We start from the raw sequence: 16085 nt of genomic DNA, 5'->3' as shown, positions 1-16085 counted from the left end.
CTAAACCCAACTCCTGGCTCGGGGTGATGCATCCCTGGGCCGGTGTCCATCAGCCGCCTGCCTTGGTTTTCCAATCCAGTGCAGCATCACCGCTCCGGGGTGCTCGGGGCCATAAAACACCTGAAAGCACCACATTGGTGACAGCTTGGGGAACACACAGGGCTTGGGGGGACACAGGGCTGGGGGGACACACAGGGCTGGGGGGACACAGGGCTGGGGGGACACAGGGCCTGGGGGGACACAGGGCTGGGGGGACACACAGGGCTTGGGGGGACACACAGGGCTGGGGGGACACACAGGGCTTGGGGGGACACACAGGGCTGGGGGGACACAGGGCTTGGGGGGACACAGGGCTGGGGGGACACAGGGCTGGGGGGACACAGGGCTTGCGGGGACACACAGGGCTGGGGGGACACAGGGCTGGGGGGACACAGGGCTGGGGGGACACACAGGGCTTGGGGGGACACAGGGCTTGGGGGGACACACAGGGCTGGGGGAACACAGGGCTTGGGGGGACACAGGGCTGGGGGGACACAGGGCTGGGGGGGAACACAGGGCTGGGGGGACACAGGGCTGGGGGGACACAGGGCTTGGGGGGACACAGGGCTTGGGGGGACACACAGGGCTTGGGGGGACACAGGGCTTGGGGGACACAGGGCTTGGGGGGACACAGGGCCTGGGGGGACACACAGGGCTTGGGGAACACACAAGGCTGGGGGGACACAGGGCCTGGGGGGACACAGGGCTTGGGGGGACACAGGGCTTGGGGGGACACAGGGCTGGGGGGGACACAGGGCTTGGGGGGACACAGGGCTGGGGGGGACACAGGGCTGGGGGGACACAGGGCTGGGGGGACACAGGGCTGGGGGGAACACAGGGCTTGGGGGGACACAGGGCTTGGGGGGACACAGGGCTTGGGGAGACACAGGGCTTGGGGGAACACACAGGGCTTGGGGGACACACGGCTTGGGGGGACACAGGGCTTGGGGGGACACAGGGCTTGGGGAGACACAGGGATTGGGGGGACACAGGGCTTGGGGGGACACAGGGCCTGGGGGGACACACAGGGCTGGGGGGACACAGGGCTTGGGGGGACACCCCGGGACTGGGGGATGGAGAAGATGCCCAGGGCGTGGAGGAATGCGCAGGGCGGGGGCGCGGCCGCTCCCGGTGCTATTCCCGGTGCTATTCCCGGTGCTATTCCCGGTGCCGCTCCCGGTGCCACCCCCGGTCCCGCTCCGTGTCCCTGCTCCCCCGGAAGGCCGGTCCCGGGGCGGGGCGGGCGGCAGGAAGGGGCAGGGCCGGGCCCGGCGCACACAAAGCCCGGGGAGCGGAGGGGACAGGAGGGGACAGAGGGGACGGTGGCGTGTCGCGGCGCGATGGGGCTGGCGGCGGCGCGGGGCTGGGCGCTGTCCCCGCTGTCCCCGGGCCCGGCGGAGCGCAGCCGGCCCTACGCTGTGCTGCAGCACCAAAACCTGGGTGAGGAGCGGGTACAGCCCCGCCACGACCCGGCCGGGGGCTCGGGAGTTGGTCAGGGAGTGTTTAATTGCTGTTGTTTCTGTTCCCGCCGCAGTGCTGCTGGGCAGCATCCTCAGCGCTCTGCTGCTCACCATCATCCTCATGGCCATCTGCGTGTACCGGCCCGTCCGCCGCCGGTAGCGCACCGGGACCCCAGAGGATGCTGCGATCCGCCTGGTTCTTCCACCCGGAGTTCGCCATCCCTGCACCGCTTCAGCCCTGCCGGTTCTCCCGTCCTGTACACAACATCCCAGCACTGCTCTGGACCCTCCAGGTTCTCCCTGCGGTCCCTCCTGGTTCTCCCCTGCTGTTCCCGCCGTCCTCCCGCCGCTCCATCGTCTGCTGGGGATGCCCTGAGGATGCGAGTGTGGCTTTTCACCCTTCTCTGTATCACACGGCTCCATCGTGATGTGGCTTCCAACAAGGGTCTGGAAATCACCTCCTCCCTCAGCAAACAGACTCCTGGAGCTCCCGGGGCCGTGTGAGCAGCAAACCCGTCTGGCTGGGGCTGGAGCAAGGCGCCTGCTTCCCAAATCCCAGCGTTTTGGGGAGGCTGACCCGACACCGAGTGCTGGAGAGCATCCCTGGGGCGTGCGGGCACTGCGTTGTCACAAGAGCAGGGACATTGTCTGAGGAGCAGCTCCACGTGCTCAGTCACACCACGGCTGCTTTTTGCTGCCTGGTTAATTCAGGCCCTGGTTTGAACGCTGAGTGCTGCTGGTTGGATGGGGCTTGGAGCAGCCTGGGGGAGTGGGGGGTGTCTGTGCCAGGGCAGGGGGTAGAACAGGATGAGCTTTAAGGTCCCGTTCAAAAATATTCCAAAGGTAAAAGCTCAGTGACCCACCCAGCAGTGGTGTGTTCTTCCCTCTGAGCAGAAACACTGATGCATGACCCAATCCTGGTGTAGTTTTCCCAGGCCAGGCTTCTCATTCCCAACGTTATTTGCTTTAACTCCTGACTAAAAAGCCCCATCAAAGCAGCCCTGCTGAACCTGTTGGGAACTGCGGTGCAGGTGAGGGATGCCAGCATGTGCTGGTCACTGTCCTCCTGGAAACAGGAGCCTCCAAAGGTGTGCAAGCCAGGCAGATGCTCTGGAAGTGTTTGAGCTCCAGCCAGACCCATTTTATGCAGTTTCAGTAACAAGTGTTTACACTGAATCCCACTTCCCATACAATTGCTGCTATTTTGTTTTGCACTGCTGTAAGTACTAACTGGATTTTACTAATTATTACTTTGATATTTAACATAGGGGTGTTTTGCTTAGTAATTTATTTAGAGTTTTAAAATGTAACTCCCAGAACAATTGTTGTTGACCTGTTCTCAAGCCCTCGTGCTGCATCTGAGGTGTTTTCCATTCTGTTTGAAGGACACCAAGTGCTGGAATTGAACAGAGATTTTCCTTTCTGTTTTGTGAAATGACAGTGAGCCTGGCCTCGAACAGATGGAGCTGTTAATCCAAGAGTGAGGCAGCAAGGCAGCACTGTTCTATTGCTTTCTGCTCCTCCTTTTGCTCACTGATTCTCCTGTGTTGCTGATTTTTCTCGGTCCTTCATCGCTGTGAAGCCTGGCCTGCAGCCTGCGCTGCTCATGGGGGTGGATGGTGAAGCTCCCAGCCCCAGCTCTGCATTCCCTGGAGCAGAATTCCTGTTTGCTCTCATTCCTCACTCCCTGCTATGCCTCTTTGTACAAATAAAATGCTCAGTAAACAATCCAGGCTCTTATTTATTCACGGCTGTGCTGTTTGTTATGAACTTGGGCTGGAGCTCCACAAAGGGGTGAGGCTCTCCTGATTCCCACCTTTGGTCCTCTCATGGTTTCTACCTTGTTTTTAGTGGGAATGCATTGCTGGGGGAAGCCAGGGAACAGGATGGCAGTGCTGGGGGAACGTTTCCATGGATGTTTGTCAGCAAGGAGCCTTTTAACAGCACAATGGAAGCGCGTCCTACAACGGTTGTGCAGTTTCCAGCAGCTCAGCTATGAATCAAAACTCAGCCAAAGCAGTGTAAGAAGGGTTTCCAAATAAAGAAAATCATGGATTGCTGCTGTAAAAAGCCTTGAAATGGGGTCAAGAGCACAAAAAAAGCACATTGTCTTGCTTTCAGGAACTAACAGCATCAACTTAAAGAAATTTTAAAGCTGGTTATAGTTTTAAAGAAGCTACAGGTGTTTGTTACTCTGAGTTTCTCTTTCCTGCATCAGCCTCAAGCTGCCTCAGAGAGAGAGAGACTTTATTGTTACACAACAATTAAGTATTGGTCTTAATATTAAATATAATAGAACTCTCTGCTCCTCTCTTACAAGAAGGTGCAGAGAGAAATTAATAGGGTTTCCTGCCTTTCACTGTCTTAATGTCTGTGTTGTACTGATTCCCCCTTTTCAAAACAGAGAGACCCAAAATGTGGCTGAAAATATCCAAAAAGTGGTTCTGGGGATTATGTGTCTGATTCACACTAAGCCAGAAGCACCTTGGAGAATTTAATAGATGATAATGTCACTTTAATGTACAAAAAGATAGTTAGTAAAAAGACTCCAAATACAGTGTTAGAAAAGGTAACTGTGTGTGGTGTAATGTGCAGTACCTTTGGTTTTTCCTCCAGCACACTGAGCATGTCCATCTTACACTGAAAGGGTTAAGTCAGGCTTTAAGAGAAGCAGCACCTGGCTGAGGGAAGCAGGGCCTTCTAGTTTTAGCTGGAATTATACAAATGTCAAAGAAAGAAAAAAAAAAATGCAAAAGCAAATCCAATTTATTTTACAGTCCCAGACTAAGAAGCAGGAGCGTAACAAAACTTCAGCTGAAAGTGCTCAATGTTCTTTAGTTTAAATATAAAACCAGAACAAGTCAGCTTGAAAAATGCTATTTTTACCCCTCTTGTAACCTTTGAAATGCTTAGCAGAAGACAGGCAATGCCAGGCAGATGGGTTTGTAAAGGCAACAGCACTCTTTATTCCCTCTGGAGGAATGCCCACAGCTCCATCTCCTACCTCCCACCCTGTCAGGAGCTCAACACGAGGCCTGTTCCCTTCTCCCAGCTGTGACAGTTACAGGAATCCCCTTTGCAAAGAAAGAAATAAATTCTAACCCAGCCCACTGTCCCTGTGCAGGACAGTCCCCATTCCTGCAGCACCAGGAAGCTGTTTTTTAGGGATACAAGTTGTCCCAGGGAACACCACCAGTGTGGAGAGGCCAGTCCTTGTGTTCACTGAAGGAATTGTAATAATTTCCTATGTAAAACAACGGATTATTAGTTTAAAATAGGGTTCCAAGTTACCAAATGCCCCACTGGTTATGATCAAGTCCATTTTATAGTGATTTTATATTGGTTAATTAATAGTTGGTCACCCAGAACCACCCAGTTTAGCCTGAGGAACAGGAGCAGTGTTAGGAGCAAGCTCAGAGCAGCTGTACCAAAGGTTCCTCCAGCCCTGCCAGCCAGAGCAGAGGGATATTGCTCACATTTAACAACTGTAAGGCTTTCCTGTGGCTGTTCATCGTGTACCTGTGGAGTGCACTTGAGAGTCACAGTGTGAGTACTGTAAACACCGAGAGAAGTGCAGATAAAAGAGCTACAAAGATCCTGTGTCGGCCAAAAACCTGAGGAAAGCTGGTTAAAACAGACCTAGGAATCGTTACAAGACCAGTCTGATGAGTGTAGGTCTAGTGGCTTGGTTTAAAATCAATAAAAATATTCAGGTAAAAAAATAGATGTATTCACATGAAGGACAAGAGCTGGGGTTGTAAAAAGCAACGCACGTTTCCCTTGCAGAATTAAAATCTCTCTTCCAATAAGGACACACAAAAAAAATCTCACCTGAATTCTTTTCCTGGCTTCATTTAGCACCCACACTCAGCCATGCACACCAAGAGATCCCAAAGAAGCACCTGTGTCTATCCCTTAATTTCTTGCTGCCCTCTGACCAGGGGAACGAGCTGGTTTGGAATCACTGCAGAAATTGCTGCTGTATTGGACAGATGGTCCCATTTCAGCATCTAAAATTTTACTGGCTACTTGTTTTGTCCTTTTTTCAGAAAGCACTAGTTTAATCTGGAGCTTGGATGAGCTGTTCAAGTGTAAAATTATCCCTCTTAAGCCAAAAAATCTCAGTAACTAGAGGAGAGATAACCACATCTAAACAAAACTAACAGAAAACATCTGTCAGCATAAAAAACTACCGTGTGTGTGTGTGTATAGGCAGGGAGATGCTCTCCCATGAAACAGCTGGAAAAACAGGCAATGGTTTTGAATTACTGAGAAATAATGAAGCAGATGAGTATTTCTTTGGTAAGTAATGAAGTTTCCCTCCTGAACTCCCCATAAATCAGGCTTTCAAGCTTTACTGCAATCCTACATCCTGATGCAAAGCAAAATTTCCATCTGCTTTTCAATAAATAAAGTTTAGATAAAAACATTTCCTTCAAAGCTAAGACTGCATGGTTGGGGATATCCAAATGTGGAGTCCTGGGATCTAGAACTCCCCCAAACAAAAATAAATCAGGTTTTTTGCAGCTGATGCCAACTTAGAAGGCAGGTGAAATGTTTCCTTAATCAATCCAGGAATGGTCTTCAGACTGACAGCTCTGAAAACCTCCAGTTTTACACAGATTTGGTCATCCCTGCTTCAGGAGGTCACTTAGGAGCTATTTTTCCACAAGAGAGAGCTGTAGAACTTGCTGAAGCTCTGCATCTTCCTTTTCCTTACGCTGCTTCTCCTGTTCCTCCTGCTCCCTCACAGACAACTCCATGGCAAGCTGCAAGTCTCTCTCAAAGCTGGAGGTTTCACTGGAGCTGCTGCTGTGGGAGTTCCCTGTTCTTGTCAGAAAGCTCTCCTGCAGTGCCCTGATGGAAAAGAACAACTTTGAGAAGTAAAAAGAGACAGAGCCTGTCTCATATTCGTTGCAATGATCCTTCCTGGCAACTGCTTTAGACTCACAAACATGAAAATCTCTCCCAGAGGGGAGAGAACAGTTTGAGGATATGAGAACAAGCTGTTCCAACACCTGTAAAATTCCCAATGTCAAACCTGGATTCCTTTGAATCTTTCATAGATACCAACAGTTATATTTTCAATGGGCCTCTAAAAGCATCCTCACCTGGTTTAAAGGATTTCCCACGTACAGAAGAACCTAGAAGATTCAGTTCTTGGTTTCTTTGCACTTAACTGCAGAAAGACTCCACAGACACCAGAGCCCACTTTTAAGTGTCCATTAAATCTATGTTTTTAAAGATTACATAAGGATTTTGAAAAGAAAGAGCTGCCTTGAAGTGTGCAGCCTCTAATAACCAAACTTTCAATGCAGAGGGATCAAATTCAGAGTTTTAAGAGCAGAAGAGAAGGACTGGGTTTGTACACTGGGTAAAGAATCTGTTGTGTGCACAGACCAGCCCAACACCTGGAAAGAACTACACAACATAACCCAGGGAGGCCCAGTTTGGAGTTCTTGTTTCTTGGAAAAGTTGGAAGAAGCACAAGAAGAAACCTTGAGTTTTGTGCATTTGCTACACATATACAAAAAAAAAAAAAAAAAAGCCAAATTGCTTCATGCTGCTGCTGGGGGTATTTTTGCTCTGTCACTACATGGTTTGATGTGTAAAAAGGTACTTACCTCTGATACTGCATATTGAGGTCTGAGGAATATGCAACTTCTCCATTGGAATGCAGCCCCAATTCCTAGAGATGGGGAAAAAGAGACAATTCCACAGCAGTTATCAGATCTGCAGAGTAACTCACTGAAAGCAACCCACCTTTATTTCTTCTTTGAAATCCATTATTTTTATCTTCTAAAAAGTCTTAGAAAAACTGATCCTACACTGGTTTCTTTCAGCTTTTGCTGCACAATCCTTGCCCAAGCTGCCACAGCACAGACCCCAGCACTCACTTTATTTGCACCAGTCTCCAACAAGCTCTGCTGGATGGCAAACTGCATGATCTCATTATCCTCATCCTGCACATGGATGTTCCTGCCATCATCCTGGATGTTGTAGGATTTGGGGATCTCAAACACCGACTGGTCCACCTCGAAATTAGCACCTACAGAAGGCAAATAAAGTTAAAAAAATACACTGTGCCCTGTTTGTAACAAGTTGTAACTTGAAAGATTCTGATGAATGTTTTGGCAACAGCACATTGCAGCTCCCCCTGTTCCATTCCCTGCAGTTCAGCTTCTCTCTCTCCTCTGTGCATTCCAGGGACAGGGATGTAAAAAGGTGGGATCTCTGGACTTTCCCTTACCTGCATCACCCTGTGCACCTCCAGGAGAGGCTCCCTCAGCTGTCCTGCAGCCGTTGACATTTTCAAAAGTAATTCGGGCATTCAGCACGTGAAACAGGGGAACTTCTGTAAGAGCACAAGACTTCTGTCAAAATGAGAACCTCTATTCACTTCCACACCCACATCAAACCCCGACATGATTATGGGATATATTCCACAACAGCTTCCTATAAAGAGAAAGCACAGAGGAACTCATTTCACCAAGAAGGTGGCTTTAGTTATTCTCAATCTGTCTCTAAGATTTGCCAAATTTAAGGCACTGAAGCTAAGAGGAAAGGGGCTCACAGAAATTACATTGTCTTTAAAATTATGTTTCTGGATTGACTCCAGATGTACAAAACAATGTTCAGGTAGAGTGAGATGAGTAAAAAGCCAATGTGTTTTTTTGTAAATAATATATTGCAAAATCAAAGGAAAAAAAATGGACAAGATGTTACAATAAAAATTGCTAAATATTACCGATTTTGACAGGAAATCCTGGTGGAAATTCCAGAGTGATGAAATCCCTAAGTCTGGCAAAATGAGCACTGGTTCTGGCCATCAGGTCAATGATTGGAGTGACTTGTTCCATAAGAGACAAGGGGAACTCTTCACTCATCCACAAGGTTGCTTTAAATCTTAAAGACAAAGGAGGATAAAAACATCCTAAATTCACATTTTAGGAACAGATGCAAAGCAAAACAGGCAGTTGGGCAGTGACAGGAGGTTGCTAACAAGTTACAGCACCAGCCCAAATATTGGCTTTGACTCAGTGGAATTAAAAATAGATTATAGCTTAATAGTTCAAGATCTCTCTTCTGATTAATTGTGAAAACTGGGGGGAAAACCACACTGGATATTTGTAAAAATGGTTTCCAGGGACAAACTAGAAATAGTTAAAGTGGTATTTCTCACTTCTGTGTTCTAACAGTGACTTCCTTTGGTCTCCCTATGTCTCTGCCATTCAAATCAAATTCTGGGTTGAAGTATTCCTCCAGTGTAATATCAGTGGGATTGTTGATTGCAGCATACTCTGTTGTCCTGGACGTACTCTAGAAGGAAGGCGAGAAAAAAAAAAACAACCTAAAAAGTACTGAACAGACAGTGGCTACCACAAGGAACTTTTCATTTACCCTTTGTGAAGTATCTCCTTCCCTATTTCAGACACAGTGACACACAGCCATAAACACCAGCTGTTATTAGACTGGTTTTACTGTGGTCAGAAATCTCCAAGATTTTTAGAGACAGGAAAAATCTACTTAGATACTTTAAAGCTGGAAACCAACCAGAAATACACACAAGAGCCACACCATGTCCAGGCTCCAAATCCTTTATTGAAGTAAAAACTTTGATGGAGAAGTTGAAGCCAAAATCTCTAAATCCCTGTAAATGTGGAATGCCATCCTGACAGAGAGCCAGGAAATCCATTATCCACTGTTCTTTTGCAGTTTAGAAGCAAGGGAGCTTATAAAGCCATGTGGAATCATGGAATGGTTTGGGTTGGAAAGGATCTTAAAGTTCACCTATTTCCAACCAAACAAAAACATCCTCAGGAGAAACAAAAACCTCATAATCAAAACTGCTGCCAAACTAAGGAAACAAGAGGTGACTCCACACACCAGGGATTCCTACTGGCATAGACACTCACCTGAGCACCACATTCATGCTCCACTGTCCCCAGGAATGATTCCAGAGGGTTCCTGTCAGCTACAGGTAACAGGAGGGAAAACAAAAGCAGCCATTAGTATTAATTAGCAGTAAAAATTGGCACTCAGGCCAGGCTTCCAACCCAAAGGAAGTTGTTCAGATTTCCTTTGAGCTTTACCAGGCAAGCCCAGGACATACAGCTGATGGTATAAAGCAGGTACAACACATAGAACTGAGCAAAGCTTTTCAGTGATTTCTATGATTAACAGACACCTTTATGAGTCCCAGTGCCTCAGTGGCCCCAGGGTAGGAGAATTTCCATACAAAGTTACCCTTTAATTCAAATACCAGAAGAAATTAGTAGACCACAACAAAAATTCCAAGCAAAGAAAGCCTCTGTGAATCTTGTATCCATGGCTAAAGCGAAGTAAGGGCAGGAATACATTCCAGAGCAGAAAAGTGCAGCCTTTTAAAACTGTCAGTAAACTTTCAATAGGTTTGAAGGGGTTTTCTTTCCTCTAAATACAGCTGGGATAAAACCAGGTTCATTTGTAGGTTAAGAGTAAAATAATGAGCTGCCTCAGACATAGAACATGTCAAAGAAAAGCAGGGCAAAGTCAGCAAGAAGAGAATTTCCTTGTTTGTGTGCCCACTTCTTCAGACACAGAGGAAGCATCAGAGAGCCAAAGGCTTCCGTTTATTCCAAATTTTCCCATGGGGAAGATACCTTTATATCTCCTCTTCTCCTCTTCTGTTAAATGTTCCGTTCTGATCCGTGTGATCACGTTCACGTTGTTTGCCATGTAGACCTTACAAAAAATACAGGGACAAAAACCAAGCAGCATCACAGGTTAAAAAATAGTTTCCCAGTAAATCATCATGTACACAACACTAACTGAACCAACCTCAACACCAGACAGGCATTACCAAGAGATTTTAAGAACAGGCTTTACCTTGGCTTCGTAACCATTGACACCTTCTGATTTTTCTGTCCTCCATACCCAGAATCCAGATGTGGTTCTGACAAAAAGGGAACACCACAAGTGTCTACACAGCTGCATTTCCACACAACCCCCCCAGCTGGTTTTTCTAAACCTCATTTTAAACCACATTTGACAGATTATTAATCCCAGATACCTGGATAAATAGGTGGAGTCATGAAGAAAAAAAAACGTGTGTCTGTTAAAAGACACACTGTGCACATTTACTTAAAGCATTCCTGTGAGAGTTCACTTATTTGTAACCAAATCTGAGTTCTTGTCCATCAATTCCAGCATGTGGATTTGGTTGAAATGGAAATTTGCAGTGAGCAACTGTCTCAATCTTAGAGGCCTTTTCCAACCTTAATGATTCTATCCTGCTAATATGATAAACTGGAAGTTTTCTGCCAATGATTTCTTTCCACTGGGAACTTTTTGCCAAGCAATAGTGGCAATTTGACCAACCCATATTTCTTTATCTAGCGATTTGTGAAGCTTAAAGTAATTCCAAACCCAGCCCTGAAAGTTTTAATTACCAAAGCTGTTGCGAGTTTGTCATTAAAGCTTTTTCCAACCATAACATCAAAACGTTTATTTGCTAAGAGAAACTCTCAGTCTCACCTTTCAAAAGCAATGTTTTTGGTATCAAGGCACGTGCTGATGATTGGAGTCGTGAGGCGTCTCTCCACGTCTTTCCTCTTGGGCGTCATCGACCCCAGCGTCAAACGCTTCATGTGCTGGGAGATCTCAAACCTCTCTGTCGTGACAAACTTCTCATCGTGGTTGATCTCGATGAGCTCTGCCCAGCCACCAGTGTCTGGTGGAAAAAAAAGGCAATGTTTCAAGTTAAGAAAACTCAGCAAATGTTCCAGGGTAAAAAGCTGGGGGTGTATCGTGTATCAAACCCAGGTCTTTCCCGGTTTCAGCTGGGATCAAACTTGGAGATGGAACTAAAATTATTTTTTATATGTAGGGCAGCAGAAAAGGAGGAGGGAAACAGAAAAATAGAGAAATTTTAGCCCAGAAATTTTACTTTAGATTTACTCAAAGCAAAGAAGTCAAGCCATCATAAAACAGTATCTCTAGGAGACACATAGATGTAAGCATAAAACCTTCCTAAAACACCAGAGGCCTTTTTTGTGTAAAATCAGGATTTCTCACTGTTCTCATACAGCATTTGGGAATCAGTGGTGCAGACAGGTGAACTCTTTACCTTCCCCCTTGAAGATGACAGTCCTCCTGCCCCTCTCCCAGCTCATGTTCTCAAAACCCAGTAAGGTGATGTCAACGCGCAGCTTGGCCCGGCTCTTCCAGATGCGGCACACGTCGCTCGGGCACACCCTGGAAACCAGGGGCACTGGGAGAAATGGAAAGGGAAAATGTGCAAGACAGTGAGAATGAACTCAAGCACAGGGATTGCTCACTCCTGGGAATGTCATTCCAGAGGAGGTGAGATACTGATCCTCTTTAGCTTAAAGAACAACCAGCTTAGGGCAAAAGTAGCCTAATTTAAAGATGAATATGGAAAGGAAGAAGATATTAGTTCAGGCTGAAAGGTGTGAAATCGCATAAACCCCATGCCTGATAGTCTGTTAGTTTGATATTTGAAATATTCAGTCAGCTATGAGGCCTAGTGTTGATTCCTTTCAGGGAAGAGCAGGTACTTCCCAAACAGCCAGTGCCTCCACAGATGACACACAATCACTTCAGTTGTGGGTGGCCAGGGACGGGCAAAAAAACCCCAAGAAAAGTCTTCAGCAATTGCAACAACAGCTAAATTCTCCACTACCAAAAACCAACCAACCAAAAAAAGAGGAAACAAAGAATAATTGTGCAACAAAAGCACAAGAGGTCATTTTAGATGGAGGAGAGGAGGATTCCGGGGAGTGAATATTTCCCTGCATGTGTTGTGGGATATTTGTAACTCATTTTTACAGCTTGGAATTAGAAACAAGGAGCAGGATTCTTACCCCAGCTAGTGAACTCCCATTTCATTTCCACATAAAAGTCGGGAGTCTGCAGAAGGAAAACACCTGATGAATACCTCGTGAAATAGTTTGACATTCAGTGCAGCATTTCCTGTGGACATTTCAGATAAAGGAAAAAAAAAAAAAAAGGAGAGCAGAACTGGAGAAATAATAAGCAAATGCTAAAACTGAAATTGAAAGTAGCAAGCAAAGGCACTGCCCTGCCCCTGCTGCTTTCTGGGGAGCTGTTCTTCCTTGTTTAACTGGAGGGGCAATAATGACTTCAAGATTCAGCCTCCAGTGTTGGAGTACATGACAAAGGATTTAAAAAAAGTCAAGGAAAACATGTCTCTCAGCACTATGGAATATGCAAGTTGGAACAAAACACAATTACCCAGCAGACTGCAGTAGTTCACTTAACTGAACCACTTGAATGAGAATTCAAGCAGTGATTTCAGTCTGGAGTGAGAGTTGACACTCCAACAAATCATTACCTCATTAATTTTCTGCAGTAACTCAGGAACTCCTCCGAGGGTCATGGAGGTCTGCTGGTAGTCCCGGTGCTGCAGGATCAGCTGGACCATCTCTGGATCCCCTGTGCTGACAGCCTCGTGCAAAACTGAAAGAAACACAGCCACATCCTTGTGTCACTTTGCTTGCTGACCAAAACTCCACATTAAAAACAAAGAACACCTGCTGCTCAAAGAATCCCAGCCCAGGTTGCTGCCCAGGCTGTCCTTACCCGTCCATCCCTGCGCGTTCTCCTTGGTCACATCCGCCTTGTGCTGCAGGAGGACCTTGGCAGATTCGATGTAACCCAAGGAAACAGCCAAGTGCAGCAAGGTCCGGCCCCGTGGATCCCGCTGGTCAACATCCTGTCAGTGTCCAAGAGAGAGAAATAAAGCAACTCATCAGAGCTTGCACAAACAGAGGGGTAATCCAGGAGTCAGTATTCCCTGCCATTCCCATGGATCTGCTCCCAAACTCTACTGCGCTGCCCTTTTGTGGGGCTGTCTTGCTTCCCCACAGGAATAAAAGGAGAAGCAGAATGGGGCCTATGGAGCGACACAAAAAACTGTAAGGGAGGAGTTCTTGTTGATGCCTCTCCTTTCTTTTTCTGTCATTATTTCCCCTGTGTCTCCTCCCAGAAGGCTCAGGAAGAGATGAGAGTTCTCATCTGTGTTCATCACCCCACGGACAGCCGAGAGCCTGAGACCCCACAGAGGGCTCAAACTGTACAACAAAATGGGGGAAAAGGGGAAAAAAAAAAGGCAACAGGGCACACAACACGGATTTTGGACAGCACTTTTGGAAAGGACAGAAGCAGATGGTGTTTCACAAAGCACACACGGCACAATGAGGAGTGAGGGCATTCTCTACGCGTCACTAAAATAAAAAAAAATAAAACTACACAGGCACAAATATCCAAAACATGCAAGCACAACATACTCATACCTTACACATTTTTCACTATTAGCTTAGAGATTTGAAACAGAAGAGCATCTATAACTAAAGGAAAAGGGGAAAGTCAATAGCAGAATGAGAAAGGAAGGTTATTATGCACGTTAACAGCGTTATCCGACAGCTTCAAGTCAGAATATCTCACACAGGGTGGGAAAGCTTTGCTTGAAAGCATTTTCACTTCTGGGTGGAATATTAATTAATTTGTTCCCCCATCTCCTGCAGCTACAACAGGTAAAGGGCTCCAAGGGTCCCTTCCCACTGTCTTTGTTGCTATTCCCTGGTCCCCACATGCCCAACCCCATTTGCCACTCCAGCTGCAGCTGGGAACTGGCTTCAATCCCTTCACAATCCCTCTGGCAGCAGGAAGCTCATCCCAAAGCAACAGAAGGAAAGATATCTTTGGAATACTTAAAAAGAAAAAAAAAGTGTTTAAAAGGAGGTAAAGGAAGTAAGAGACACAGTCCATCTTCACACGGTGCTGGTTTCCAAAGGGAATGGAGGGAGGAAGCAGCATCCCACAGGTGGGAGCTGCTGAGTGATCCCTGTTTAACCACAAACTCTCACAGGTGTCAGAAATAAACACACAGGAGCAACGTGCCAGTGAGGTTAAAGGTTTTGTTAATGCAATAAGGTGATATAAATTAGATAAAAAGTGACTGCATTCCAAAGATTCTCCCAAACCAGGGCAGGAACACGCTCTGAGCAGGAATTAGTAAGTCAGGTGCACTGTTAGAGCTGCAGGTGACAGTCAGGAGGTGGCACAGCTGGTCTTGGGCTCAGGTACTTGTGGTGTCAGGCATAATTAATTAATCAGCTCTGCTTATTAACTGTACCTCACTCCAGCCCCTGTCAGGGCTTTTCCACAGCAGCTCAGCCAGAAGGATTTTTGCTGCTGGAGCTCTGCTGCAGCTTTCAGGCTGTTTCCTTACGTCATCATGTCCCAGAGAGGGGACAGCTTTGTGTTTTCTACTCTCCAGCACGGAACAATGATCCATTTTTATTTTTACCAGAGATACTGAAAACATTCCAACCAATATATAAAAACTCTGCCTCCAATCTTGGGCAGCAACAAATCTATGAGAACTGATAGTGCTCAGCAGGGTGGGGGCTGGTTTGATGCCCAGCAGCAGCAGCCACCTTTGCTGGGCATTGACTTCCCATTAAGATAAAGGCTATTTATTGCTCTAAGAAATAAATTAATGTCCATCACAACTGCTCCCCTTGAGCGACTCCTAACTCCTCTAAAGAGCTGCTCTGGAATGCTCAGAGCAAAGCTTTACAGATGGGAAGCCAGCGTTTAGCATCTAACGCTAAAAAGTATATTCCTACACCTCCTTACATCACCCCCACACCACAAATAAACAGGTAACGAAGCGCAGGGATCCCTCAAGCCCAGCGAACGCTCCTGGCGGTACCACCAGGGTGTTTCTCCCTGGTACAGCAGCGAGCGAGGACCACCAAGCCCCGCGCTGTGGCACAAGCTCTTTCGGGGCCAGCAGGCACCCCAGCATCCCCCTCAGGGCCCAGGCCCCCCGTTACCTGGTCCTGCAGCTCCTCGTCCAGCCGCCTGTAGTCGTTATTCCAGACCAGGACGTGCAGGGGGAAGGCGCTGCTGGCCTCGCCTGGGGAGCTCATCCCGGCACACACCTGGGGAGGGGCAGCCACAGCCCCTCACTCTTCCCTCTCTGGATGCTGGAGATCCCGAGTTACTCAAGCCCTGAGCCCTTCAGCTTCTCGTCTCTCCTGGCACCCACCTGACCCAGGTGTGTGTGTGTGTGTGTGTGTGTGCGAGCCCGGGCCACGACCCCCTGTGAACCCTTCACCCCTCTCCAAGGGGAGCCCCCTGCAAAACCCCACCGCGGGGTCTCCCCTGCTCCTGGTGCCCCTCGCAGCCCCCCGCTCCCGAGGGAATCCTCCCGGTGCCCCCTCAGCCCCGCTCCCGGGGGTCTCCCCTCTCTCACCCCCTCAGCCGTCCCCGTCCCTCTTCCCTGTTCCTCCAGGGACGGCTGGGACGAACCACAGCGCGGCCGGAGCAGGGGGATTCTTCGCGGTCCCCTGCACTCCGCCACCACGGACAACCGCAGGGAAAACGGAAGCTGCTCCCTCCTCCCCCTCTGCGGGCGGACAAGATGGAACGTCCCGTCCGCAGCTGTCCCATTGCCTTCCGCGAGGGGGGAGCGCTCAGCGCTCACCCCGCCTTCGCCCGGCCTTGGTTTCGCTCGCCCGCCCGCCATGGCGGGTGAGGGCAGGGCTTGCTGCA

At 48.1% G+C, this 16085-nt stretch overlaps 1 protein-coding gene across 2 annotated transcripts; it reads right to left on the bottom strand.

Annotated features, from left to right (window-relative positions):
• Window positions 1-3870: 3870 nt before the first annotated feature.
• ANKRD13A (ankyrin repeat domain 13A) lies at window positions 3871-16059 on the bottom strand (the record flags this gene model as incomplete). Of its 2 annotated transcripts, none has more annotated exons than XM_083874198.1 (16): window positions 3871-6356; window positions 7124-7188; window positions 7397-7548; window positions 7750-7854; window positions 8248-8405; window positions 8683-8819; window positions 9416-9474; window positions 10142-10223; window positions 10368-10434; window positions 11016-11211; window positions 11608-11751; window positions 12365-12410; window positions 12856-12980; window positions 13104-13236; window positions 15365-15472; window positions 15787-16059. In XM_083874198.1, 16 exons carry the CDS (start codon window positions 16057-16059, stop codon window positions 6158-6160), a joined length of 2049 nt encoding a protein of 682 aa, XP_083730324.1. In that variant the 3' UTR covers window positions 3871-6157. The 2 variants fall into 2 exon arrangements, with proteins under 2 accessions (XP_083730324.1, XP_083730325.1); XM_083874199.1 differs by having other exon boundaries at window positions 3911-6356; window positions 15365-15517; window positions 15787-15897.
• Between the last annotated feature and the right edge of the window lie 26 nt (window positions 16060-16085).

The sequence above is a fragment of the Zosterops lateralis genome (assembly GCF_965231275.1).
Source record: "Zosterops lateralis genome assembly, chromosome: 17".
Taxonomy (NCBI): Eukaryota; Metazoa; Chordata; class Aves; order Passeriformes; family Zosteropidae; genus Zosterops; species Zosterops lateralis.
The sequence above is the reverse complement of the archived record's forward strand: the minus strand, read 5'-3'. Positions and strand labels throughout refer to the sequence as shown.